At 38.7% G+C, this 27,925-nt stretch overlaps 1 protein-coding gene across 5 annotated transcripts in view; it reads left to right on the plus strand.

Moving 5' to 3' along the window:
- The window catches only part of AIG1 (androgen induced 1), a 258,208-nt gene that overhangs the window by 53,380 nt on the left and 176,903 nt on the right, over positions 1 to 27,925 (plus strand). For all 5 annotated transcript variants that reach the window (XM_060419759.1, XM_004011386.4, XM_042253545.1 and 2 more), the window contains exon 2: positions 25,568 to 25,723. In XM_060419759.1, coding sequence (XP_060275742.1) covers positions 25,568 to 25,723 — 156 coding nt within the window. The remainder of the gene's footprint in view (positions 1 to 25,567; positions 25,724 to 27,925) is intronic.

Genomic DNA, 27,925 nt, shown 5'->3' on the forward strand with positions numbered 1-27,925 from the left:
CCTATCAACTTGAGGGGCCATGACTAAACTTCAGGAGGTTTGGAGAGTCCCTGAGATTCCACATAAAATTGAGTATGTGTGCGTAGGGGAAGAAAGGCCATAGCTTTCATCATATCCTTGAAGTTCTTGTAACTTAAAGAACCACTGGTCTACACCCTTTGCTTTCTGTTCATTGTATTTATTCATTTGGTAATCATGTATGGAGGATCTACACCTTGGGCATCTTGCTGCCTGCTGACTTACTCTTTTGACATGTGTTGCAGCGATGCATGGAGTGGTGGGAAAAATTGAAGGTGGGAGGAGAAGGGGACGATAGAGGATGAGATGGTTGGATGGCATTGCTGACTCGATGGACATGAGTTTAAGTAAGCTCTGGGAGTTTTTGATGGACAGGGAAGCCTGGTGTGCTGCAGTCCATGCGGTCACAAAGAGTCAGACATGACTGAGTGACTGAACTGACCTGACGGAGTGGTTCAGATTCAAGTCAGCAGTCATGACAACCTAGGTTGCAAGCACTTCCATGTGCAAGATCTCACTGAGTCTTCACAGTAAATCTGTGTGGTCTGTATTCTCATGACCATTTTACAGAAGAGAAAACAAGAGTGTAAAAAATACATTCCTAAGGGCAACTGAATACTCAAGCAGGTGAACTGAACCCAAGCATCTAAAGATGGATAGAACATTATGCTCCCAGTCTTAAGCTCACAGTCTTCTGGGGCAGCCAGATAGAAACAGATACTTAAATCCAGTGACATAAATGCAAGGATAGACCAATATACAATATAAAATCTCAGTATCAATGTGTATATCTTTCCTCCAGCTGTACTTTGTCAAGGAGAGAGAGGAGCTGGGTCTCGAAAGATGAATAATAGTTGACTCGGTGTACTGGAATTAAAAAGCATACCAGGTTGATGGAAAAACATTTACAAAACATAGATGTGAGCTAGTTTCCTGCTTGTGATGAAATGAGAGTGGTTTGAAACAGTGAGCACATAAATAAATATCACAGCTTTTAGAAAGAGGTAAGTGGGAGAATCAGGTTCTACCCTATGTGTTTCCACATATATTAACAAATCTACAGTTTCTTTCCAGAAAGTAGTAGTCCAGGCTATACAGTAGCCACAATTTTAAATGCCTTTTTTTCTTTTTTTTAAGAATTTTTCCCCCATGGCTAATTCAATATGTGTGTCCTTCACACTGTACGTATTTAGGACTTGTTGATTCTGTAAGTTCTCTTAGGGCAGAGACCCACTATAAACATTTTCCTAACCTAATCTAGATACAAACAAAATCTCAGCTTAACAACTAACCCAAACACACAGGTAACTGCTTCATCTACTTCATGGCCCTAAATAGCAGGAAAGTTTATAGAAAGTATATTTTCAAATTAAACGATCAAAACATATTTTCAAAACTCTTCTAGGGATAGTAAGTTTAATGCTTGTTTTTTTCTCTTGAAAAACAGCAAAAGTAGTATAAAACAATGGTAGGTAATTCCTAAGGGGAAATACTTCAAGAAACTTTGACATATTAATACTTGTTTGTGCTTTAGCTTGCTGTTTCCTTTAAAAGTTTTCAGCAAGTTCTCAGAAATATGAATGGAAAAAACTTTTCTTGACTCCACTTTAAAGTAAGTGGGAAAGAAAATGCACAAAATTGGAAGTGGTGGCAGGGAGGGAAAGAGAATACAAGCAAATAGGAAGCCAGCACTGTTTTTATTTTACTACTGATTAGACATGGTAAGTTATAATTTGAATAAAATGTTCAGGTTGTAAGTGTGTATTTTTCCACTTGAAAAAGCTAGTTACACTATGATATAATTTTCAACGCATGTCAGCTTGCTGGTTATCAATCACTAGAACATAGTATCCCAGCGTACTGTATACCCTTGTAGTGTCCATCAGTGGACATCAAATGTCCATCAACTGCTTCAAGTATCCTGCCTAAAAACTGTATTTTTAGGTCATTATTTTTTTGTTTTTATGTTTTACATAAACTGAGATCATGATCTATATAAAAGTTTTCTGGGCCAGTATTCTTTAATCTGTAAAATCAAGTTTGTTGGAGTCTCTGGCTTCTGAGGTTTTTGTAAGGATTAAATGAGATGGGTCAGGAGGGAGCTCAGCTCAGTGCCTGGCACATAGTCAGTGTTCAGTTATATTAGTGTTGCTGTGGGGGTTGTGGTTACTTTGTGTGTATGTGATGAGATTTTTTTTGAGATCCTGCTCTTCAGTTCAGTTCAGTTCAGTCGCTCAGTCGTGTCCTTCTCTTAGCAACTTTCAAATAAGCAGTACAGTATCACTAACTATAGTCATCTCTGGTTACTTTCTGTTACTTGTTTTTCATACTTGATTATGTGAGTATTTTCTCAAGTTGTTCACTGTTGTTCAAAGACATGATATTTCAAGGATATAGAAACATCCCCCCATTCCTTCAAGGTTTAAATATGTCATCTGGGTCAGGTTAACCATTTCCAGATTGTTAATATATGGACTGCAGTGAAACAAATGTTCTTGTCTGTAAGTTTCTGTGAGCCAGTAAGATGCATTTCTAAAAGTATTTGAAAAACTTTTGATTCATCTGTTCAAAGTATATCCCTGAAAGATTGTACCTATTTGGAACTCTCCATTTCTATTACAGTGTTGCAATGGTTGGAACCCCAAGCTTCCCTTGCAGGAAGCACAGGTTCAGTCCTTGATGGGGGAACTAAGACCTCACATGTCATGTGGGACAGCCAAATAAATAAATAGTTAAAAAAAAAAACACAAAAAAACCAACCAAACGAAAAAAAGAATTAAGTAAATGTAATAGAATGTGGGGAAATGTAATAGAAGGCTGTGAGTTTCAGAATCAGAATATTTGCAATCATTTATACCATGGAAGGCAAGGTAAATTCAATGGCTATTATCTTTCCTATTTAAAAGAAGCTTTTGTATAGATAATAGCTTTTTTGTGTATAAATAAAAGCATTGTATAGAAGTCGAAAGGTCTAATCCCAAGACTGAATAATACAGGAATGTATACAAGCTTGAGGAAGTCACTCTACCTCCCATATTTATTTAGTTATAGTTTGTAAAATGGTGATGCAATCCTATCTTAAAGGGCTCTTTGGGTGGTTAAATAAGATTGTTAAGCACCAGGCAAAGGTCTTGGCACAAAGTAAGCACCTGTGGTTGACCACAGTGTTATCGACCAAGAATATAATTTTTGCTGAAGAACATGCCTTCAGCCTTCCTCATTTGTTGCCTCGTTCATAAAGCAGGAGAGTTCCCATCAGGTGCCCTGGCTACTTCACAAGAGAGCAGAGGGCAGAATTCCATGACACCCGTCAGTTTCACCGTCAGCATTTTCACTGTCGGCCATTTCAGTGGTCCTGGTTAGGGTTAGCTTAATACGGTTCTCTTCCTCGACTGAACGTACATTTAGCTCCAGCCTAGTTCTAAACTCTGAACCAAGCAGTGGTGCTTGGGGAATGAATAAAATATACTCTTTGTCTGTGATGGGTTCACAGTCTAGACAGGAAGTGGTTACCATCCTTTTTTGGGTAAAATTCTTCTCTGTACTTTTTAGTGAACATTTTTTAATGCTCTTCCATTGGGACATGAACTGGTAGATATGGCAACCCACTTCAGTATTCTTGCCTGGAGAATCCCGTGGACAGAGGAGCCTGGCGGGCTACAGTCCACGGGGTCGCAAAGAGTCGGACATGACTGAGCGACTTCGCTTCAGTAAGAAAACCAAGCCTGAGGTGGTGCTCCTTATCTGAGATGATAAGACTATGGTAATGTGTTAGTCACTGAGTCGTGTCTGACTCTTTGCAGCCCCATAGACTGGAGCTTGCCAGGCTCCACTGTCCATGAAATTCTCCAGACAAGAATACTGGAGTGGGTAGCTATTCCCTTCTCGAGGGGATCTTTCCAACCCAGGGACTGAACCCAGGTCTCCTGCATTGCAGGCAGATTTTTTACCATCTGAACCACCAGGGAAGTCATATTACAAGTTAGTTAGCAAGTCTTGGTAGAAAGAGGATGGGCTTTTAATCAAAAGACCTGGGTTGACAGCCAGGCTTCAAAACATACTTGTTGAATGATTTTGAGCAGGGCAGGCTCCTGTCTTCTAAGTGAGAAGACAAAAAGAGGTAAAATTTGGTCATTCATTCATTCGTTTGGCAAGTATTTGATGAGCACCAGGGAATCACCAGTGAATAACTTATACAACAAATACCAGCCTCACAGAGATCAGATTCTAGTGGGGAGAAAGGGTAAGATATAAAAAATGATGCTTGTGAAGGAGCAACATTTTTTTTTTTTATCCTCTCCTTTCTCCCACTAGAATCTGCTCTCCATGAACCTATTTGAAGGGCAGTAATGGAGATGCAGAAATAGAGAACAGATTTGTGGACACAGAGGGAAGGAGAGAGTGGGAGGAATTGAGAGAGTAGCATGGAAACATATACATTACCATATGTAAAATAGGTAGCCAGTGGGAATTTGCTATATGACACAGGGAGCTCAGCCTAGTGTTCTGTGACGCCTAGAAGGGTGGGCTGGAATGGGAGGTGGGAGGGAGGTTCAAGAAGGAGGGGACAGATGTATACCTATGGGTGATTCATGTTGATGTATGACAGAAACCAACACAAAATTGTAAATCAATTTTCCTCCAATTAAAAATGAATAAGTATATTTTAAAATGTTGCTCGGGAAGGAGAAAAAGGCAGTATAGGAGCTAGGGAGTATCACTCGGGAGGAGCCTCCCTACAAGCTAAAGTTTGCATGAAGACAGTGGAAAAGTGGTTTAAGAAAACAGCAAATTTAGAGGCCCCAAACAGAAGACCAGTGGGGCTGGAGCAGGGCGAGCTAGGGGGACAGTGGCAGGAAAAAGCAAAGGGCCTCCTGGCATGTGCTGCGAAGGGCTCTTTGGCTTTTCCTGAACATGAGATAGGAAGCTTTTGAAGGGCATTGAGCAGAGTGACGTGATCTGACTTTTCATAGCCTCACTCTGGCTGCTGCATAGAACAGAGTGGAGTCAAGCAGAAAAGCCAGACGGTCAGGCAGGAGGCTTTGCCAGCAACTGAGGGGAAAGTTGGTGGTGACTCGGATCAAGGAGGGAGCAGCAGAAGTGGCACAAAGTGTCAGATTCTGGACATGATTTTTAGACACAGAGCCGTCCGGATCTGCACATGAATGGCACAGCAGAGCTGGAGGACGCATGACTATAAAGTCAGAATTTCCATCCATGGAGATGAGGATGACTGTGAGAGGAGATTTGTCAGGGAATGCAAGAAGGTCTGTGTTGGACCTGTGAAGTTGGGAATTCCTATCTAAAATGTTCAAATGAGGATGTTGAATAGATAGCTGGAATTCAAGGGAGAGGTCTGGGCTAGAGATGTCCGTGTAAATAGGAGCCCTTATCACAGAGATAGTATCCAAAGTCAGGAGACTGGATCAGATCTTCAAGGTAGTGAATGAGGCTGGAAAAACAGACGCACTCCAATGTCTGAGCCCTGGGGTATGCAGAGTTTAGAGGCTCAGGAGGTAGCAAGGAAGCAGCAGAGACAGAGAAGGAATATTCAATGGAAAGGGGGGAAAGCCAACTTGCAGAACAATTTCATAAACACATATTACATGCCGTAGACTACCATATGTTGTTGTTTAGCTGTTAAGTCGTGTCCAACTCTTCTGTGACTCCATAGACTGTAGCCTGCTATGGAATTTCCCAGGCAAGAATACTGGAGTGAGTTGCCATTTCCTTTTCCAGGGGATCTTCTCAACCCAGGGATCGAACCCACTTCTCCTATATTGGCAGGTGGATTATTTTTACTGCTGAGCCACCAGAGGAGGCCTAGACTGGATGATCATTGCTATAACATACTTTTGGAAAGATGCAATATATCATGATTTTAATGCACGATTTGATTGGGGTATATTTCAAGTATAGCCTTAATACGCTATGCACTGTGGTGACTACCAAAAACATTTTTTTTTTTTTTTTTTTACTAAAGTTGTCCTCATGGCCTGAAAGATTTAAAGAATTTTCTCATCAGGGATTGATTCAGGCACAAAGATGATTTGGGTGTCATTGGAGATGATTACGTGCAACCCTGTGCAGAATATTTCATGATAATGTTCAAGTAGAAATAGTCACCTTAGCCTCTAAATTTACTACCTAAAAACACAGTGATTTGGAAAAACACCAAAGGATTTGGGTCCATAATTACAGTATTACTAAAATAGATATATATATTATTTACAGTGTGCTTTCAAAATTAAGGTAAGACACACCTGTTGATTGGACTTAAAACAGGGACCAATTTTTCTACGTTAATGACACCTTCCAGAAAATGGTTGTGTAAACATGCTTTTATCATCATGTATTTGTAGAGAGCTTTTTCACATCTGACTAGATTTATTCAATTTAAAGAATTTAGTAGTTTAACACATTATGCTAAGTGAAATAAAGCCAGTTACAGAAGGCTAATATTGCATGATTCCACTTATACAGGCTTTCTAAAATAATCAGACTCAGAGAACAGAATAGAATGGTGGTTGCTAGGGGGTTGTCAGAGGGGAATGAGGAGTTGCTAATCAGCAGTTACGAAGTTTCAGTTAACGTAAGGTTTTTCACTGTTGTGCCTGTAGTTAATAATACTGTAGGATACCCTTAAAATCTGATGAGGGTAGAGTTCATGTTAAGTGTTCTTACTGCAATAAAATAAAAATAAAAATGAATTAAAGAAATGAATTTAATGACATGGCCTAAGATCTGTCATTTATGTTGCTTTATGGTGGCTCAGACGGTAAAGCGTCTGCCTGCAATGCAGGAGACCCGGATTTGATTCCTGGGTCGGGAAGATCCCCTGGAGAAGGAAATGGCAATCCACTCCAGCACTCTTGCCTGGAAAATCCCATGGACAGAGGAGCCTGACAGGCTACGGTCCATGGGTTCGCAAAGAGTTGGACACAACTGAGCAACTTCACTTTCACTTTATATTAATAAGTAACTGAATCATAATATTCTGTTAAGAGTTTACAACAAAGAGGGAATTGAGAGACCTAAGTAAAACCATTGCCAGAGACGCACCTATAGGGAACTTCTGGAGAGTGTTTCTAAGAAAGAATTTTCATAGCACTTTCTCTTTATCACTTACTAACACGTCTCTAAGCTCGTGTCTGGAAGCATTCTGGCTACCAGAAGACGTTAAGATATTTTCCCAGATGTGCTCAATTTAAATATCAAACACATCATAAACTGCCACATATATGTTTAAATCAAAGAGTTTTGGAGACTAAGAAATTCAAAAGTAGGGAATAATTTTCATAATATGCTACACTCTCAAGAGGTATCCGTGTCTAGGACAGTACTTAAGTGGAGTAAAGCCCACTTCTGTGCATGGGTAGCAGCCACTGGACCTAAAAACCACAGGCAGCTGGTCCATATCATAATAGATACACATGCTGTGCATGGAAGAGAATGATGCTAAAGCCCTACACCTCTTATACTCCCAATGGAAGGTAGGGTTTCCAAAACTGTGGAGCCTTCACTTAAGATGAAGAGATAAGTAGTTAAGTGTTTGCAGTAGCTCAGGAACACTTCAAACTTAGTTATCTAAGTGGCTTATCCCTTCTTTCTCCAGTATTTGGGATCTGGGGCTTCTACCTGGATAAAGGGTGTTGGACAGAAACCTTCATCCCTTTCTGTAAATCCTACTCAGTGCATTGATATGTGCAGTTAGCACCAAAACAGCATAAGGAAGGAAAAGAAAGCCACTAAATAGAAAGAGTTTTCAGATCCAGCATTTGGGGAGATTTGATCCAGGATATTTTGATGTCACAAAAGTGTATTGACCAAAACATTTGTCCTGGATTCAGTATCAGTAATGGGTTTTGAAAATAATCTGCTACTGCTAAGTTACTTCAGTCGTGTCTGACTCTGTGCGACCCCGTGGACTGCAGCCTACCAGGCTCCTCCGTCCATGGGATTTTCCAGGCAAGAGTACTGGAGTGGGTTGCCATTGCCTTCTCCTAATTGACAAGTAATAGCTGAGGCAAATATTGTGTGTGTGTGTGCACACGCGTGTGTGTGCGCGTATGTGCGTGTGTGCTGTGTGTGCTTAGTCGCTCAGTCCTGTCTGACTCTTTGCAACCCCATGGACTGTAGCCTGCCAGGCTCCTCTGTCCATGGGGTTCTCCAGGTAAGAATATTGGAGTTGCCATGATCTCCTCACACACAGACATATATGTATGTATATATATACATGTATATAGGCTTCCCACATGGTTCATTGAGTGAAGACTCTGCCTGCAGTACAGAAGATAAAGGTGCCATGTGTTCAGTCCCTGGGTCAGGAAGATCTCCTGGAGAAGGAAATGGCTCTCCATTCCAGTACATGGACACAGGAGCCTGGAGGGCCGAGGTTCGTAGCATTTCAGAGTCAGAAATGACTGACGCAGCTGAGCACACATGGAGCTTATATATATGTATATGCTTCCTCATGGCCAATTTGTAAATTTGAGATAATCTGATGAACATCTCTAGGTACTAGTTCATTTGTAGCATCTGATGTCAAGTAAGATAGAAAAGATGGCTAGACTAGGTCTTCTTTGCCCACCCCATATTCTCAACTACATTGTTTTTTCTAGCATTTACTAGTTTGAAACACTAACCTTCAGCTACTGCATTCTGATCAAGAGTTACTGACTCTAAGTTTAACATCCATGTAATATTAAGGATGAAGAGTATATATAAACTTTTCCTTCAGAACTTGTGAGCTTATTACAACTTTACGTTTTCTTTGGAGTAAATTTTTGTGTTCCGTGCCCCCCTCCAGCCAAATCCATATGTTAAAATCTTCAGGGTGATGATGATATTAAGAGGTGGAACCCTTGGGAGGTGATTAGGTCATGATAGTGGAACCCTAGTGAATGAGATTATACCCTTATAAAAGAGACCGCACAGAAGTCTCTTGACCCTTCTGCCTTGTAAGAGCACAGCAAGAAGACTGCCATCTGTGAACCAGAAGGCGGGTCTTCACCAGACACCAAATCCACCAGCACCTTGATCTTGGACTTCCCAGCCTGTAGAACTGTAACAAATGAATTTCACTTTACAAGCCACCCAGTGTATGGTGCTTCTATTCAATTCAGTTCAGTTCAGTTGCTCAGTCATGTCCGACTCTTTGCGACCTCATGAACCGCAGCATGCCAGGCCTCCCTGTCCGTTACCAACCCCAGGAGTTTACCCAAAATCATGTCCATTGAGTCGGTGATGCCATCCAACCATCTCTGTCATCCCCTTCTCCTTCTACCTTCAATCTTTCCCAACATCAGGGTCTTTTCAAATGAGTCAGCTCTTCGCATCAGGTGGCCAAAATATTGGAGTTTTAGCTTCAACATCATTCCTTCCAATGAACATCCAGGACTGACCTCCTTTAGGATGGACTGGTTGGATCTCCTTGCAGTCCAAGGAGTCAAGAGTCTTCTCCAACACCACAGTTCAAACGCATCAATTCTTTGGCACTCAGCTTTCTGTATAGTCCAACTCTCACATCCATATATGACCACTGGAAAAACCATAGCCTTGACTAGACGGACCTTTGTTGACAAAGTAATGTCTCTGCTTTTGAATATGCTATCTAGGTTGGTCATAACTTTCCCTCCAAGGTGTAAGCATCTTTGAATTTCATGGCTGCAATCACCATCTGCAGTGACTTTGGAGCCCCCCAAAATAAAGTCAGCCACTGTTTCCCCATCTATTTGCTTTTATTACAGAGCCCAAACAGACAGAGACATTACATAAATCTTTTCTCCCAAAGATCATGTCTTTGTTTTCCTCCCTTCTTCCCCCACCCCCTATTTTCTTCCTTCTTCACTTAACAGAATTGCCATTAAAATATCACTAATGGCAACTCACTCCAGTATTCTTGCCTGGGAAATCCCACGGACAGAGGAGCCTGACGGGCTACAATGGAGTCGCAAAAGAGCTGGACACAGCTTAGCGACTAAACAACTAGTTATTTGGAGAAGCTATCAAAACCATTTTCTTAGGATCATCTCCAGTGTGGTCCGCAGTTTGGGCTTTCTCACTGGCAAGTGGCTGAGGCTGTACTGTTCACGTTTTAACTCTTAGAAACGTAAGTAAACATTTGATTTTTCTAAAACCCGTGATATTTGTTTCAAATAAAGTTATTTTCAGTGGTTCTGATTTTAGAAAGCTCAGAAAAATCTTATGTGGAATCACTTAGAAATTTATAAAGTTTAAAAAAAGTTGTTTTCTTTTTTTTTTTTACTAAATTTAGTATATTATACCCTGCACAAGACAGTTTTTCATAAAATTGGCTTTCCCAGCTGTCTTTAAAATTTGGTATAAATTTTAGTATGCTTCCTAATATAAAAGTTAGTATACTTTCTGATTTCTAACCAACAGATTATTTTCATTTATTTGTTATCCTGGTGGGAAAATTATTGCTAGCTTTAAAAGTTAATGTACCTTATGAAGCAACATAAAATATGTATTGTTTTGTTTTGTTTTCTGAGCATTGGGTTTGACCCATACACAGCACTGGGTTTGTGTGTGTGTGCGCGCTATTTATTGGCTTTTAAACATACTTTGTGTGTCTATGAGAACAGGAATGTGGCAGGGTCAAAAGAAGATGAATTACTTTAATGTAATTGAAAGGAAAAAATGCTATTCTTTGTATTTCTATTGATGCAAGGCACTCAGTTAATATTCATTGTTTATAAACATATATTTTATATGGATATACTTAATTGACAGATTTCTAAAATATCTGTGATAATTTTTTAGAACCTATGCTTCTTTGTATTTTTGGTTCCAATTTCTTAACTTTTTTTTTTTTTCACCCCAGAAGTTTACAATCCCTTTAGTACATAAAATTCACTCCTCATGATATTTTTTTCTCTCCAACTCTGCTGACTTTTATCACAACCTCCCAGGAGTTGCTTGTCATAGCCACCCCTGGATCTCATGGTTGCTGAGAACAGCTTGAGCTCTAGGTCATTCTTGGACCATAGGCTCCCACCATTCAGTTTTATTTGCTCCCGCTGCCTGGAGAATCCCAGAGATTCTCCGTCTACGGGATTGCATAGAGTCGGACACGACTGAAGTGACTTAGCAGCAGCAGCAGACCTGTGACTGCCCCTCCCCCCAAAAACCCCTCACGCTTTGCCGCTCTCCTAACTTCGTGCTTTTCTCTATTCACCTCCTGACACCATCACCTTGTGGGTTTTCCCTGCTGACCCTCATACCCACGAGGTCTACCTGCATGCCCTTGACTCGGGTGTTGAGCATGACTGGCAGCAAATGCAGGTCCCCCACCCCGATTTTCCAGAGCTTGCTGTATACCACTTGGCTTTTATTAGAAAAGACCTACATTAGTATCTTTTTTGCTAACTGAAAGAAATCCGTAGAGGATTTTCACTTTTACATGGAAAAAAGATGAAAGGAAGAGGTAGAGTTCAGCTTCTGCTTTATAGTGAATTGTATGTGCTTCAGAGCAGTGGCAGGGATATCACCAAGCTCCTTCCTTGGGAACCACACTCAGCTTAAAACTATGGTGGCTTAACGCTTTATTTTGTGCATCTGTTAGCATGATCTGTCCTTAAGTCCTTGCTTCTCTGCTTTACCCTTACCAGCTTGTGAAGGGTTGCGTAGGAATGCTCTACTGTTCGAGAGTGGGGAAGCCTACACTATACCAGTGCAGGTCAGTTGAAATAGAGTCGTGCAGTCACCTTCGTAGCAGGGCCCTCTGCATCTCCCGGCCATCCTGCTACCAGCCCTCCTTCGCTACTCAGCTGTTTGTGCCACTGTCATTAATTCTGTAATTAGATGTCATTAATTCTGTAATGTAGATATGTGTTAATACCACAGCCCAGATGTGCCAGTCTCTAGAAATACAATATCGAACAAAAACCGTACTCTGCCCCCATGTGCCTGCAAGAGAGTCAGGCATTTATAAAATAGCAGCACTAATGATGATTTTATTACACTTGAATCCAGGGGGAAAAAACAAAAGATAACCTAAAATGCATACTGGGGTAGAGAGAAGGAGACTCTAACTTGGCTCTAGGTAGCATTTTATTGTTATTATTGTCTTGCTTTTCCTTATGATTTTACCACATGTGTGTCCCTGGACTGATATTGTGGGGTTTTTTTTCCCTTTCTTTTAGAACTTTATTTAAATGGTGTGATACTTTTTTGGTCTTCTAAGACTTGCTTTTATTGTTCAGTGTTATACTTGTGTGATCACCTGTATTAATTTATATAACTCTAGGTATTTTATTTTCACTGCTGCATATTATTCTTTTATACCTCTGTTTATCCATGGTTGAGTCTGCTTTGTGCACATTTGGATTGTTTTGTTCTTTCTGTCGTTATAAACAATTCAGATACGAACAGGAAAGGTGTGATAAAGATTAGTTAATTTTCAACACGCATGCAAATTTTAGTTTAGGTCTTTCACTTCAGCCTTATCTATCTAACACAAGTACCACAAATTGGGCTTCCCTGGTAGCTCAGTGGTAAAGAATCTGCCTGCAAATGCAGGAGATGAGGATTTGATTCCTGGGTCAGGAAGATGCCCCAGAGAAGGAAATGGCAACCCACTCTAGTATTCTTGCCTGGGAAATCCTGTGGACAGAGGAGCCTGGTTGGCTCCAGTCCATGGGGTGCAAAGAGTCAGACATGGCTGAGTGACTAAACAACAGCAACCACAAAGTAGCAACAGATTTGACCACTTTGAATGTTGCATCATATTTAAAATGTTATGATAAAATCTCCATCATCTTTTCCTGATATACTATCTGTAGAAGGTGGCATAAAATAATTAAATGACCCAAAGTCAAGAGACAGGTCAGACTGTCTGAATAACTAAAAGCAAATGTCCTTCCCTCTTTCTTAGCATTTCATTAGAATAATTACAGTATTGTCAGCGGTGCTCTTAAAATATCAGTTAAGTCATGGTGAGTTAAACAAGATAGCTGTTGTCTCTCAGCTTCAAATTCACCCTGTAACACCTGCTGTTCCATAACCTTTTAAGCAGTTCTCCTTTACATTGAAGATGATGTTGAGCTTTCTCAGTAAAGGACACTGAAGGGATATTGCAGGAGGATGGGGCGTCACTTACTGGTTCCAGCTGCTGTCCCAGTGGTCAGCTGTGTGGGCAGAAGAACATTTAGTATTGCTCAGCCCCAGCTACAGGTAGGGGGTGTGCAGTCCCTGCAGCCCCTACCTCCCGACCTGGGCACCCACCACCTGCTCCATGTCTCCTGCCCACAGTGGTTGCTCAGCTTCTTCTGTGCACCTGCCCATTGGCAGAGGCTCACCTGTACCTCCGTCATCTCCCTGACCACCAACACACCGTCTTCTGTGAGGTCTGAAGCCCATCCTTGGGTAGGGGGCTTCTTCCAAGTTCTTCTTTCCTTGGCTTCTCTCCCTGAGCCCCAGGGCACCATCTAGCATCCCCTTTACATGTAATACTTACTCTCCTATGATAACCTAATCAATCTTTGTATTAAACATACCCTGCTTTAAAAAAAAAATCAATGAAATCTAAAACCTAGCATAAACTTCCACATCAGGTGTTCTAAATGTCACCAGTTTTTTTTACTTCTTTTCTATGCATGATCTAAAGTCTTGGTTTATTTATTTACTATTATTATTTATTCTTTAGTTGGAGGAAAATTGCTTTACAATGTTATGTTGGTTTCTACCGTACAACAGTGCAATTCAGCCATAATTATACATACGTCAGTTCTCTCTTGAGTCCCTCGTCTGCCCCCATCCCACTCCTCTAAGTCATCACAGAGCACCAGGCTGTGCTCCCTGTGTTACATAGCATTTGAATCAGTTCTCATGAGGTGGATGAACCTAGAGGCTGTTATACAGAGTGAAGGAAGTCAGAAAGAGGAAAGCAAGTATCGTATATTAGCGCGTATATGTGGAATCTAGAAAAATGGAATTGATGAACCTATTTGTAAGGAAGGAATGGAGATGCAGATACGGAGTATGAACTTGTAGACACAATGGGGGAAGGAGAAAGTGGGACGAATGGAGAAAGTGGTATTGACATATGTACACTGCTGTGTGTAAGACAGATAGCTGGTGAGAAGTTGCTCTATCACCAGGTTCTAAGTACAAGAAAATCATGCTCCAGTTTAGCTATGGCTCAAAATTATGTCCATTAAGTTACTGTTGGCTCTTGAATAGGTGGGAGTTAGAGACCCTCATGCAGGAGAAAAACCTGTGTATAATTTTATAGTTGGCCTTTCGTATCTGAGGTTCCTCATCTGTGTACACACCCAACCACAGATCATGTAGTAGCATGGTATTTACTATTGAAAAAAAATCCATGTATAAGTGGAACCATGCAGTTCAAACCTGTGCTGTTCAAGGGTCAACTCTATTTTTAAGCATAAGAATATTTTGTTTCCTAATAGAAACTTAAGGTGATAACTTTGTGAAGAAAGTAATGGTTGTATTTAATTTGTTACCTGAGTAATTGAGAACTGTAAGGTACTTCTTAATTTCTTAATGTAATAAATTACAGTACCATTTCTGACTTTTTAAAAATTTCATACTCGTCCAAAGTATGTTCAAGAAGCGTGTATCTAAAACAACACTCTTGTTTCATGTTACACACTTTAGGTCCCAGGAGACACGCATAAGACCACTAATATGTGTATGCATCCTCAGCTTTACTAGATAATGCCATTATTTCCAAAGTGATTGAACCAAAATATACTCCCTTTAGCATTGTTCCACACCATCTTCCTCACTTGGTATTGTCAGAGGTTTCTGTATCATTAATGAATTTTAAAATGTCTCAGGGACCTTTCATTTTTTATGAGATTTTACATTGTCACTTAAGTTGATTACTGGTAGGACCCTTCCAGCACTAGCTTCATACTATCTCAAGCTATAAGGACCCAGGGATTTTATAATACTCTTAACAAAGAGGTAAAATGTTATGAAGTCATAGATGAACTAGTAGAGAATAGAAGTGAAAAGAATGGTTCATCATACCTTTTATGCTCTGCAGCAGTTAACTTTAAAGTGAAATAGTAAATTAATGTGGTAGAATAGTGGCCAGTTTGGGTTTAAAATGGAAAATGGTGTCTGCTAGGGAGTAAGATCTTTCAGAGCCCATCTAGAAGCTTTTGTCTAGGAAGACCCTATTTCTGAAGGCAGAAGTCAGCGTCTTGACACAGCAAATCAGTTTCATAAGTATTTTAACCATTCTGTTTCCTGCCAAGTATTTATCTACGATTATGCAGACATAGTGTTTGTGTAGACTCAATGTTAGACCAAAATTAATAGATTGGTAAGTATTTAAAGCAGAAACATCTATGGACAGGGACCGTGTTTTTCTAATGGGCTTAATTAATACAATGTTACCTGCAGATGTATGTGCTCTTAATGCATATAGTTTAGCTTGTTATATATAGATTGTGCATATGTTATGTATGATTATCTGATTTTATGTCATCACTTGTGGCTCAGACAGTAAAGAATCTGCCTGCAATGCAGGAGACCTGGGTTTAACATCTGGGTCAGGAAGATCCTGTGGAGAAGGGAATGGCAACATTCTCCAGTATTCCTGCCTGGAAAATATCCATGGAGAGAGCAACCTGGCTGGCTACAGTCTGTGGGGTCACAAAGAGTTGGACATGACTGAATAGCTAACACTTTCATGTCATAACTTAGGATCTGGTTTGATCTTAATTCAGTTCCTTTTATTTAGATTTCAGAATTATCTAGTTCTTTAACTAATGATTATGTTTGGCACTTAATAATATTTTACTGCACAAGTAAACATTTAGTTGGATAAAGCCAATTTTGCAGTGTTAGAAAGTTAATGCATTTTGAAACAAATTTGTGTTATTAAAGATACAACATCTTTTTTCTTTAAATAATTGTTCACCACTGTTCCTGTGCATTTAGTAAATGCAGATGCCACTAAGTTAGAGCCTAGACACTTCTAGGTACATTCGCATTTGCTCACAGCATGCAATCATTTAATAGTCTGTGTTGCTGCATTAGTAGTTTACTGTTTTGTATGTAGTAATCAATAAATATTTGTTACATGAATCAATAGTGTGTTTAATTCAGTATTAAAATTATTCATGCTAATATTAATAGCTGAAAAAAATCTTTAGGCTTGTAAAAAGTTTGGGGTAGCTTCTAATGTCAGTGGAGCACAGGAAATACCCAAGGGGAATTTTCTGTCGTTATTTGCGGATTAGAATGGGATCCCCAGAAAGAACCCTGCAGTGCTCTTATCAGGATGTTGCTAGAATATGGAATGATTGCACCCATTATTTGTGAAGCGCATGCAGTGCTTTCTTTAGACGACTGCTCTCCTTGCTACTTATTGAAAACAATTTTGTGATGTTTGTAAACAAATTTTGTGGACAAGATTTCCTTTCCAAAGCAGCTTATCTAAGAGCATTATTTCTGACTGAAAAGCTTGTTTTTCTTTCTATCTGAATAGATTGCTTGCCAGTGGTGACTTACAGCTGATTTCATCGATTTTCAGTAATGAGATAGAGCAGTATGAGGTAAATGTCTATGTATATGGGCAAAGACTCTAAATCACATTCTGAAAACCACGGGCTTGATGATGTAATGAGTCCATCTCGTCAAAAATGTTTGTGGTGAAGATTCCTTGAAAATACTTGGGTTTGAAGCACATCACTTAAATGGAAGATTTAGAAAAATAAGACTTACAGTCATTAGAGTGAGAGAACCATTTTGGCTTGTTCAGGCTAACTCTCTCCAAGGGCAGTGGCGGAAGATTCACCAGGCAGTACGTCTGATGGAAATAGTCTCAGAGGATGAAGGAGGCAGAAAGAGCTTGTGGTACCTTTTAATGCATTGGTTTCTCTACAGAGAAGCATTCAAACATGTAACTAATGATGGCTTCCATGTAACTGATGGGCTCCATTCTGTAGAATTGCCAGAGATGTTCAGATGTCTCCAGCAAGGAAGGCACTGGAAGCACGTGTGAAGAAATTCTTGCCGAATTCACTCATCTGATTTCATACAGAGTCACTGTTCCTTGGTGCCAAACTACTGTTGGCATTCACTCTTGATCTTGATAATAAGAAGGAGTTATGCACTATTAAAAAGTAAGGCATGTGTGGAATGAAGGGGGAGTCCCTTAGAAGATTGTGTTTTATGGTACTGCTGTTTTGTAGCTCTTGTATTCTTTCAACATGGTATTTTACTCCTTCAGATTCACTCTTCATTGAATACATTTATTGCCATGGATTTGTTTTGAGCAAGAACTACATTGAAAGTTTTATGAACTGAAAACAAAATAACTGTTTATGCTATACAGTGCCACAGCTTCCCTGATAGCTCAGTTGGTAAAGAATCCACCTGCAATGCAGGAGACCCCAGTTCGATTCCTTGGTCAGGAAGATCGCCTGGAGAAAGGAGAGGCTACCCACTCCAGTATTCTTGGGTTTCCCCTGTGGCTCAGCTCGTAAAGAATCTGCTTGCAATGCAGGAGACCTGGGTTCGATTCCTGGGTTAGGAAAATCCCCCGGAGAAGGAAAAGTCTATCCACTCCAGTATTCTGGCCTGGAGAATTCCATGGACTATACAGTCCATGGTGTCGCAAAGAGTCAGACATGACTGAGTGACTTTCACTATTCACTATACAGTGCCACATGATGCATGAGAAACTGAAAGGCCTTCAGCTCACACCATTTCTCCAAATGTGTTGTTCACCCTCCTGCACAGGAGAAATTACACAAACACAACACATGCCGTGTATGTTATATGGTCACGTTCCATCTGTCTGTCTATCTATTCCATTCTTTCCTGGTTTACTGGAGTTTACATAGTTATTCTCTGATTACTGAAGAGCTTAGATAGAGTTTTCACTTCTTCTTTATCATCTCCCCTTTAATTAATGCTCTTGTCCTCATATAGAGGACTCCTCCAGGCCTTCCCTTATGACACCTATAAATCTCACTGCCTTCTTTCCATCTGTTCTCTCCACAGTTTTCCTTCATTCCATGATTCACATCACTCCAATTTCATTGCCACCCCTCAGAGTTCCATCTTCTTGTTTCCTCTGTCTGCTGTGTCTAAAAACTAACTTTAAAATAAGCAGAATATTCAAAACAAGCATTATGGTACTCTTTGCATTGATCTTATGAAAGTGAAATATGAACAAAATGCAGTATGTTGATTTATAAGGAATCTTATTCCCAAAGGTCAAGACAGCTTTACTGGTCTTAAAGTTCATACAAATAATGACTCCATTTCTTGCTTATACTACTTTTCCTATTTTGGTGCATCCTTGGTTCTTGCCTGAGTTTGGCCAATTATTCAGAAGTGTAAAAATTAGCAACCGAAGTAATGACATAACCTGATATAGAGACTATAGCTTTGGTGCAATTACATGTAATTGGGGATATTGAAGTTGACCTAGTGAAATGAAATAAAATCCATTCTCGATAAACTATGTCCTATATGTTTGGGAATAAATGTTAGAAGTCTAATGAATTTACCCTCTAGTACAAACAGAATTGTAATAGTTTAGTGCATTCCAGAGAAAAAGGAAAATAATGTTAATTTAATAAAGATACTCATGTCAAGAAAGATGAAGACATGAATGGAATTTGGGTACATTTCCACACTTGTGGAAGTGAATCCTAAACATAAAATGACTCAGTAAATAAGTTGTGATTTTCTGCCAGGGAGAGTTGAGGAGCTGGATGGAAGATGCAGAATGAATTAAACAGTAGAGAACATTCTAGAGGAATAAATGCTGGAATGACTGCAAAATATCCTGGGAATTTTTTTCCCCATTCTGATAGATTTCTATTTTTATTTTTTGGAGAGATATGATACATTTGACCACTTCATTTCTACACGTGATACAAAATAATAAGATCAAGCAGCCTGCTAAGAACTCAAAGCCAGATGGTGTATATGTATGTCATGCTGAGCTGATGGTTTGAAAATGCCAGCTCTGCAGAATGGCTGGAGCTGAATAACGCTTCAAGGGAATCCTACTTAAGATTCACTTGTGCATCTTCATGTGACTTTTACATTCTTAACTTCATGAATTTTAAGTTGCTGTGGACAGCATGATACATATAGGCAGCAGAGTGAAATGTTTCTAATGTGATTTGTTAGCTGTCAGCGCAAGTCAGATTTTAACAAAGTGGCAGAAATATAAATGGTTTAACAATATTGACTAACTGCTTCTTAAATGAACAAATAACCAAAAGTCAATCCTTGCTTCTCTGCAGGAAATGATGGACTGTTCCATAATTTTTAGGTATTATCTTTTGAGTATTAGCCAGTGTGAGTTAAAAGAAAGATAGCAATACCCAACATCCCTCTGTGTCTCCTGATGTTTGGAAATTGGGAGAAAATTGTTTTGTGGTATCTCCTCTCTTTGATTTCCACATTCTTTGGGGAAGTCTTCCACAGCAGTTAAGGCATGGCAGCCGTATTGTGGTCATAAGCTGTGGAGAGCCACTGGAGAGACCTCCAGACAGTGACAGGGTGGCCACCAGGTAGTGGTGAGGGGACTGCTATGTTAGGCAACACCAGTGGTTAAGAAGAGGAGTCAGCTGTAGAGATGTATAAGATTTCATAATACCATTAATCTTCTAAATTGGGAAAAATGTTTATATTTGCAGAACTTTTGTTTTTCTCTTCTGGAATATGAGATTCTATTTCTCTCCTTTCATTTGCACTTTAAATCTTCATAAAAACATCTGTTATCCAAGAACAAGTGAATCATTTATTTATTTTTAAAAAGCTTATTGAGCAATTTAAACCTTTGTTAAATCAGTTTTTGCTCCCTCCATTTTGAAGCTCAACTATGGTAGTACACATTTAAGATCATTATGCCTTCTTAGTGAACTGATGCCTTTATCATGATTTATTTTTGGTAATATCACTTATCTTGAAACCTTCTTTTGATATTAATATAGCTATTCCATCTTTCTTATGATTAGTGTTCATATCCATTTGCTTTTAACAAACCCACATCTTTATACTTGAAGTGCTCTTTGTTTTCTAAATTCAATCTGTCAATCTCTGCTTTTTAATTGGAAGCTTTAAACCATTTTTATTTAATGTAATTATAGGCATTGTTGGATTAAAGTCTGCCGTCTTACTTTTTTTCTCTGTGTCATCTGTTCTTTGTTTCTTTTCCCCAGTTTCTGACTTCTTTTAGATTACTTGGATATTGTTACTATTTCATTTTATTTCCAGTATTTGTTTATTATTTACAGTGGATAGAATTTCTAAATTGGCCCCCAAAGATGTCCCACTCTAATCCTGGGAACCTGTGAATGAATGAGCTACAACTCCTCTGATTACACTGATATACAAATAGTTGACCTTAAGAAAGAATATTATCCATGTGGGCCTGATCTTATTATCACATGAGCCCTTAAAATTAGAAAGCTTTTTCAGGCCAGAAGAGGAAAACAGAAGAGAGATTTAAGAAGATCTAAAGCATAAAGAGTAATTGATATTCTGGATTTGAGTATGGAGGTAGCCATCGTACATGGATTGGAGAGCAGATACAAGGAGCTGAGAGTGACTCTGGCTGGCAGAGAATGTGAGCTTCGGTTTTACAGTGTAAAAAAGCTAAAGCTCAAGGCTTGAAAGTAGATCCTTTTCCTGAGCCTCCAAATAAGAGCCCAACTTGGTCAACACTGTAAGTTTGCTATTGTGGTACCCTGAGCATAGAAGCCAGACTTACTTACCTAGACTTCTGACCTAAAGAACTGTAAACTAATAATTTGTGTGTTAAGCTACTAAGTTTGTGGTTATTTGTCTTTCAGCACAGGAAACCAATACACTAGCTAAAGATCTCCATTTTGTTCTTTGAGAGGTTGCTCTGCTGCTGCTGCTGCTGCTGCTAAGTCGCTTCAGTCGTGTCCGACTCTGTGTGACCCCATGGACGGCAGCCCACCGGGCTTCCCCATTCCTGGGATTCTCCAGGCAAGAACACTGGAGTGGGCTGCCATTTCCTTCTCCAAGAGAAGGTTGCTCTAGGGTTTATAATATGCATCTTTAACTTGTCACTGTTCTGCCAAATAATGTTATACCACTTTATATGTAACTAAGAATTCAACAGCAGTATGCCTTCCATTCCTCCCTTCTTATCTTTCTTGCTATGATTGTCATAATTTTATTGCCAAATATGTTTAAAACCTTACAATATATTGTTATATTTTTACCTTAAATAGTCATTTATCTTTAAAAATAAAACAGAAGATAAATTTTTTATGTTTATCCACATATTTACTATTTTAGCAATTGTCATTGTTTAGTTTAAAGTTGAAGTTATATTTGGTATCATAGTCTCAATTCCTTTTACATTTCTTTTAGTGAAAGTCTGTTGGCACTATTTGTCTGTTTGTCTGAAAAAGTCTTTCACCTTTGACAGTTTTTCCCCTTTAAGAACTTTAAAAATGGCATTTTGCTTTTTTCTGGCTTGTTTTGTTTTAGAAGTCTGAGATACTTTTAATCTTCATTTTTCTGTACACGATGCCATTTTCTGCAGTGACTGTTGAGGCTTCCTCTTTTTCACAGAGTTTCAGCATTTTATTGCACTATGCTTATGTAGTTTTCTTTGTACGTGCTCCATTTTTTAGGTTCTTGTACATGTGGGTTTATAGTTTTCAATAAATTAGGAAAAACATCAGCCATTATTTCTTCACATATTCTTTCTACATCACCTTTTGCTTCTTCAGGGCTCTAATACATGTATATTAGATTGCTTGATATTTTCTCACAGTTCACTGTTCAGTTCAGTTCAGTCGCTCAGTTGTGTCCGACTCTTTGTGACCCCATGAACCGCAGCATGCCAGGCCTCCCTGTCCGTCAGCAACTCCTAGAGTTCACCCAAACCATGTCCATTGAGTCGGTAATGCCATCCAACCATCTCATCCTCTGTCATCCCCTTCTCCTCCTGCCCCCAATCCCTTCGAGCATCAGGGTCTTTTCAAATGAGTCAGCTCTTCGCATCAGGTGGCCAAAGTATTGGAGTTTCAGCTTCAGCATCAGTCCATCCAATGAACACCCAGGACTGATCTCCTTTAGGATGGACTAGTTGGATCTCCTTGCAGTCCAAGGGACTCTCAAGAGTCTTTGGTACTGTTAATTTTTACAGTCTTTTTTTCTTTCTTTGATTCATTTTGGATAGTTTATTTTTGCTGTGTATTCAGTTTTAAATCTTCTCTTCTGTAGTGGCTAATCTATTATTCCCATGCAGTGACTTTTTAATTTCAGGTAATATCTTCTTCACTTTTAATATACAGTTTGATTCTTTACATTTTTTTCCTCTCATTGTTTTCACTTAACTTCTTAATTTAATTTAGTTGTTTAATGTTCTTGTATTCTAATTCCAATATTTCTGTCATTTCTATACCTATTTTTATTTAATTCATTTTCTCCTGGTTAAAGGACTTTCTGTTTCTCGGCCTGTCTAGTAATTTTTGATTGGATGTTGGATATTGTTAAATGTTTGGATTTTGTTCTCCTCCTTTAAGGAGTATAGAATTTTATATTTGCAAGTATTTTAGTTATTCATAGATCAGCCTGATTGTTTTTTCTTTGAGGCTTGTTTTTAAATATTGTTGGATTAGATCTAAAGTCACCTTTATTCCAGGGCCATTTTAGCACTGCTGTTTAAGTATTAAGTGTCTTCGGTCTCTACTGAATGCCTGTTGTAGTCTATAAGGCTTCTCTGTTTGGTAAGAACTTGAATACCTGTATATCCTAATTGGGCTCTTGAGAATGTGTTTATGGGGGGTAGAATTCTCAAATGACCCTCAGTGATACTCATATTTACATAATCTCCTTGCACTGGGTTTTGAATGATCCTGTGAGTATGATCACTCCTTTAATTATATTACTTTATATGGCCAAGGAGAATTATCCACAGTGGGCCTGATCTCATCATGTGAGCCCTTTAGAAAACAGGTTTCTCTGGCTGATTACAGAGGGAAAAAGCCAAATATATGAAAAATTGATTTCTATATTTAGTACAAATGTCTAGTTTATGGTAGGAGACAAATATGGTACCTGTTACTTGACCATGGAATTTTAAAATTCACCTAATTCACTTGAGTTGGAGCTCACTAAATTCTGCTACTATTAGCTGATCTTTAAAACTAGAGGAAACTGATTTGGAAGGAAGGAAATTGAAAGAAGCTAGTTAACTATATTCCAAAAGTAAGAAAACCAGGCTTTTAAAAGTTATTTGGAAATGTTTCATAATAATGAAATATATAGAGAAGACTATAATAAACTTCCATATACCAATAATCAACTTAAGAAATAAAATACTGATATAGTTGCGGCCCTTCTGTCCTTCCTTCAATCTCATCCTCCTCGTAGAGGTACTTAATTTTAGTGTTATTAATTCCATTTTACCTCATATGCATGCATCTTTTAATTTATCTTTACATTTTTTGACATTTGTTTTAATGGTATCAATATGCAGCATTTTTTGTTTCCTTTTTTGTTTGTTTAATATTTTGTTGTGAGACTGAAAAATTGATGTGTGCTTAGAATTCCATTGTATGACTGTAGCATGATTTATCTAGTCAACTATTAAGAGATTTTAGATTGTATTCATTTATTGAAGCAGTGAATGCTGAAATTAACTTTCTTGTAGATGTGACTTCATAGTGAAGTCACTAGATAAAAGAGTAAATGAATTTTTAGATCACTAGCCACTAACAGTTTTTCTTCAAAGTGGTTTCCCCAATTTTCATTCCTACCATAAGAATTCTGGTTATTCTCCATCCATATAACCCTTGGTACTGTCAGAATTAAATTACAGTAGTCAATAGTTAGATGGATGAGAAAAATGCTATCTCATTGTGATCTAAATTTGCATTTCTCTGATTATTGATAAGGGAGGACACTTTTTAATATGTTCACTACCAGATCGTAATAGAGATTATTATTCTCCAATATTATTCCCCAATTTCCAAACCCTATTAGGGTTGACATAAAGGTCTAACATCTAAAGTCATTAAGATGTATGGTGGAAAATTTTCCCAAGTGGCAGATTATTCCCTGAGTCATTTAAGTTATTTCTGGTCATCATAGCATGATTCTTGCCAACACTTTTAATTGTGCCATGCTCAATGTGGCAGTCTTAGCTTCTCCCACTCTGGTTTTTCTGGTTGTAAAAACAAGAAATCTTAAGTCATTGAAGGCAAAAGTAAGCTAAGTTATGAAGAAGAGTAGAACATTATTCTGGCTAAGAATGACTAATAACAACAGGGTTTGCTGATTTCAAAAGAGTGGTGTATTACCTGGTGATGGAATCTTCATATCTGGGGATTTTTCAAGTGGCTTAGATAAAAATTTAACCAGAATGGTTAACAAAACTGAGTGTGTCTGTGCTTTTCCAAGCGATAGAACCAAGTAATTTTGAGGGTCCTTCTCCCCGCTTTGTCCTGTGCCTCAATGAGGAACAGAACTTTCACAGATTTGTTCAACTGCCAAGATGATAATCCACTAAGAAAATTATTTTGTTATGTTTTCTAACCATAATGAACAAAATTGTATCTTGTACAAATACATCATCAGTAAATTATTTCTTGTAAATGGAACTAGAAAAATTCCCCTGAATCTGTTCTTGGTGCTAAATGGGTATGACTTTGAGCCCATGGAATATGTTTTCTGCCCCTTGCATAATTAGAATTACCATCTGCCAAGTTATGTTACAGTATTCTGCTTGCCTTCACTCGTAGCTCTGGATCACCAACACTTTTACCCTCACTTTAGGAATTTCACGAATATCTGGGCTCTAGCATTTCAGTGGTCTCTGTGATGGTCCAAGTAAACATGGCTATGTAAGTAATTCAATTTGTAATTGATTTTGGAATGTACAAGTTGTTGTACATTTTTGGGGAAAATGGGTGAGTAAGTTTACCTTACTTCGGAAAGATCTTACTTCATAAAGATCGAAAACTTCAAACGGAGGTCATTTAGTTCAAGTTTGAAAACAGAAAATTGCTGTGTTTCAGTCTTGATGATTGCATTCAGTTGATTTCTCTGTGACTCAAGGACTAGAAGCTTTCTACCACTTCCTTTGGTAGAAAAAATTTTGACCCTAAGAATTAAATCATAGGAAGGTTTTTTTTTCACATTCAGACTTAATTGTCTCATTTATTATTGATCTTTTTCTTTATCTTTTTCTTTGCACTTTTTAGATGTTTGTTAAATTGCACTAGTCAATGTTACTAAACCACAGATGTGATGTTGTAAAATAAGGGATATGTCATTTTGAGAACAGTTTCTGCTCGCGCATGTTTTACATTTGTCCTTAGCAAAAATGGAAGTAGTGTTTTAACATGGATTTTCTCACCTATGATAGCAAGTTGTAAATATCCGAGCCTTTCTCTTTTTTCAGGGCCAGGTCTTTAAATGTGCTTCTCATCCTCTTACCCTGTGTCATATTGTAGAGGTATAGCTGGTTTGCTCTTCTCCAGGTTGGGTCTCTTTCGATCTTATTGACTTAGTATGAATCATTGTCTCCCTCCAGGTTATCCAAGCTGTCTTTTTTGGCATCTGTGTGCTGACCGATCTTTCCAGCCTTCTGACTAGAGGAAGTGGGAACCAAGAACAGGAAAGACAGCTCAAGAAGCTCATCTCTCTCCGGGACTGGATGCTGGCTGTATTGGCCTTTCCTGTTGGGGTTGTGAGTATGATGTAAATTGTATTTAACCACAAAAGAAATGGGTCTTATATTAGGCTTCTCAGAGGGAAAACAGGGCTAGTTACAGGCTTCTGCACTGGGGCTGCCATAGCACAGCACCACAGACTGAGTGGCTTAAACAACAGAAATTTAGTTTTTCCCATTTCTAGAGGCTGCTAGTCTGATATCCAGGTGTCCGCAGGGTTGATTTTTTCGGAGGTCTCTCTCCTTGGCTTGCAAATGGCCTCCTTTGCCTGTATCTTCATATGCTTTTTCCTCTGTGTATCCCTGTCCCAATCTCCCCTTCTTAGAAGGACACAGTCATACTGGACCTCAATGATATCATTTAATCTCACTTGCCTCGTTAAAGACGTTGCCTCTGAATACAGTCACGTTCCAAGATACTGAGAGTTAGGACTCCAACATAGGAATTTTAGGGGGATACAGTTTAACCTGTAACGGTTTCTTAAGCAGCCCAGACTTAAAACGTATGGCTCTGTGATCATTCTTGTATTTTTGAACTTGGGAGAGGAAGTCAGTAATAGCTCATACTTCTTCACTTACTCAGTGGTGCCATTAACTCATATCACTTAAGTAAATGCTGCTTAATGTTTGATTCTACTCTGGCTTCATTGATTTCCATTGTTTTCAGTTAGATTCCCTCCCTAGGTTAACTTCCTTCACTGGTCTGTTAATCGCCCTTCATCTCTACATAGAGCGCCAGGGCACCATGAGATTCTATGTATTTTAACCTGTGAAGAGCCAGAAGAATGAGAGAACACTTGTAAATTGTGATAACAAGTAAGAGCATTTTGTGTAATTCAAATACAGAACTTTCATCGGCCACCTGATAGGAATCAGGTGGAGAAATAGAAACCTGTGTACCAAGTCCAAGGGCCTTTGTAGGCAGAGTCAGAAAGATGCTTTTTAAATCCTTCCAATGGCTCTTACTCATATTTGCCACATTTATACCTGGCTGAAGCCTCTATACACTTGTTCTAAGACCAGTTAGTGGGCACCAAGACTATTACTGAATTGCTTTTACTACATACTGAGTTGTGTCTTCTTGGAATGAAGTAATCCTTAGCTCTTAACAATAGGCCAAGGAAAGTAGTATGATACGGTTATATGTCTCCTCATTCATCCTTACCCTCTGAAAATCTAGATGGATGCTCAGATTAAAGCCATCTAACAAATCTCTCAAAATTGTTTGCTTAACATAACAGAGTTAAATACCTTATATATTATTTAATATTTCCTTCTTTAGATTTGCCTTATAAAATTCAAACACCTTCTATGAGAATACTTATCTAAGAGAAATTTTCCATTGCCATAAACTGTAAAGACCTACACTTTCTACTTGAAAGGATTATCTAGAAAATCCAAGTTTCTATGTTTTCTGTTACTTTTTACCTGCTTGAAGTGAAAGTGTTAGTCACTCAGTCATGTCTGACTCTTTGCAACCCATGGACCTATCCATCAAATTCTCCAGGCAAAAATACTGGAGTGGGTAGGCATTCCCTTTTCCAGTTTACTGCCTTGGGATTTCTATAGACATGTCACTAATTCTGGAGATCCTCCTTGATTAGAAGGAATACAGTAGTAACACAATACAAAGGCAAATAGAAATACAATATTATCCCTTCCTCTTTGTTCTGCCCGCTTCTGTTATGTGGTGTCAGACTGTGTGTCTGTGAGCTTAAGTTGTGTGTCTTGCTACTCTAATCAAAGGTTCATTGCATATGCCCTCTAGACATTTATGACATTACTTTAGCCTAAAACATTTTATCCTGCTTGAGACTTGAGATATTTGTCCACTTTTAGTATCCTCCTTGAATTTAGTCCATGCATGCTTTGTGATTTGTAAAAAGAATGGGAGTCTTTTTGTTTGCTTGTTTGTTTGATTTGAGTACATCCAATATTTTCTCCCATGTTTTACTATGTTTGTTGTTTTCTCTGTATTTTAAAAGAGAGAGGAAATATCATAATACCTTTATTATGCTCCTTTTTGAACCAAAAGTCATAACATCAGATTTTCATGACATAATGTATGCACCTTTCCTAGTCGATGAACTTCACAGAGGAATATAAAGAATAAATAATGAATCAGAGATGTGCCATTTCACTGATTTCTTTAACTCTAATTTTTTTCTTGCCTGCTAATATGTTATAGTCAATATTTGGGTGATAATTTTCCCTGTTAAA

This window comes from Ovis aries, chromosome 8, assembly GCF_016772045.2.
Source record: "Ovis aries strain OAR_USU_Benz2616 breed Rambouillet chromosome 8, ARS-UI_Ramb_v3.0, whole genome shotgun sequence".
NCBI classification, from domain to species: Eukaryota; Metazoa; Chordata; class Mammalia; order Artiodactyla; family Bovidae; genus Ovis; species Ovis aries.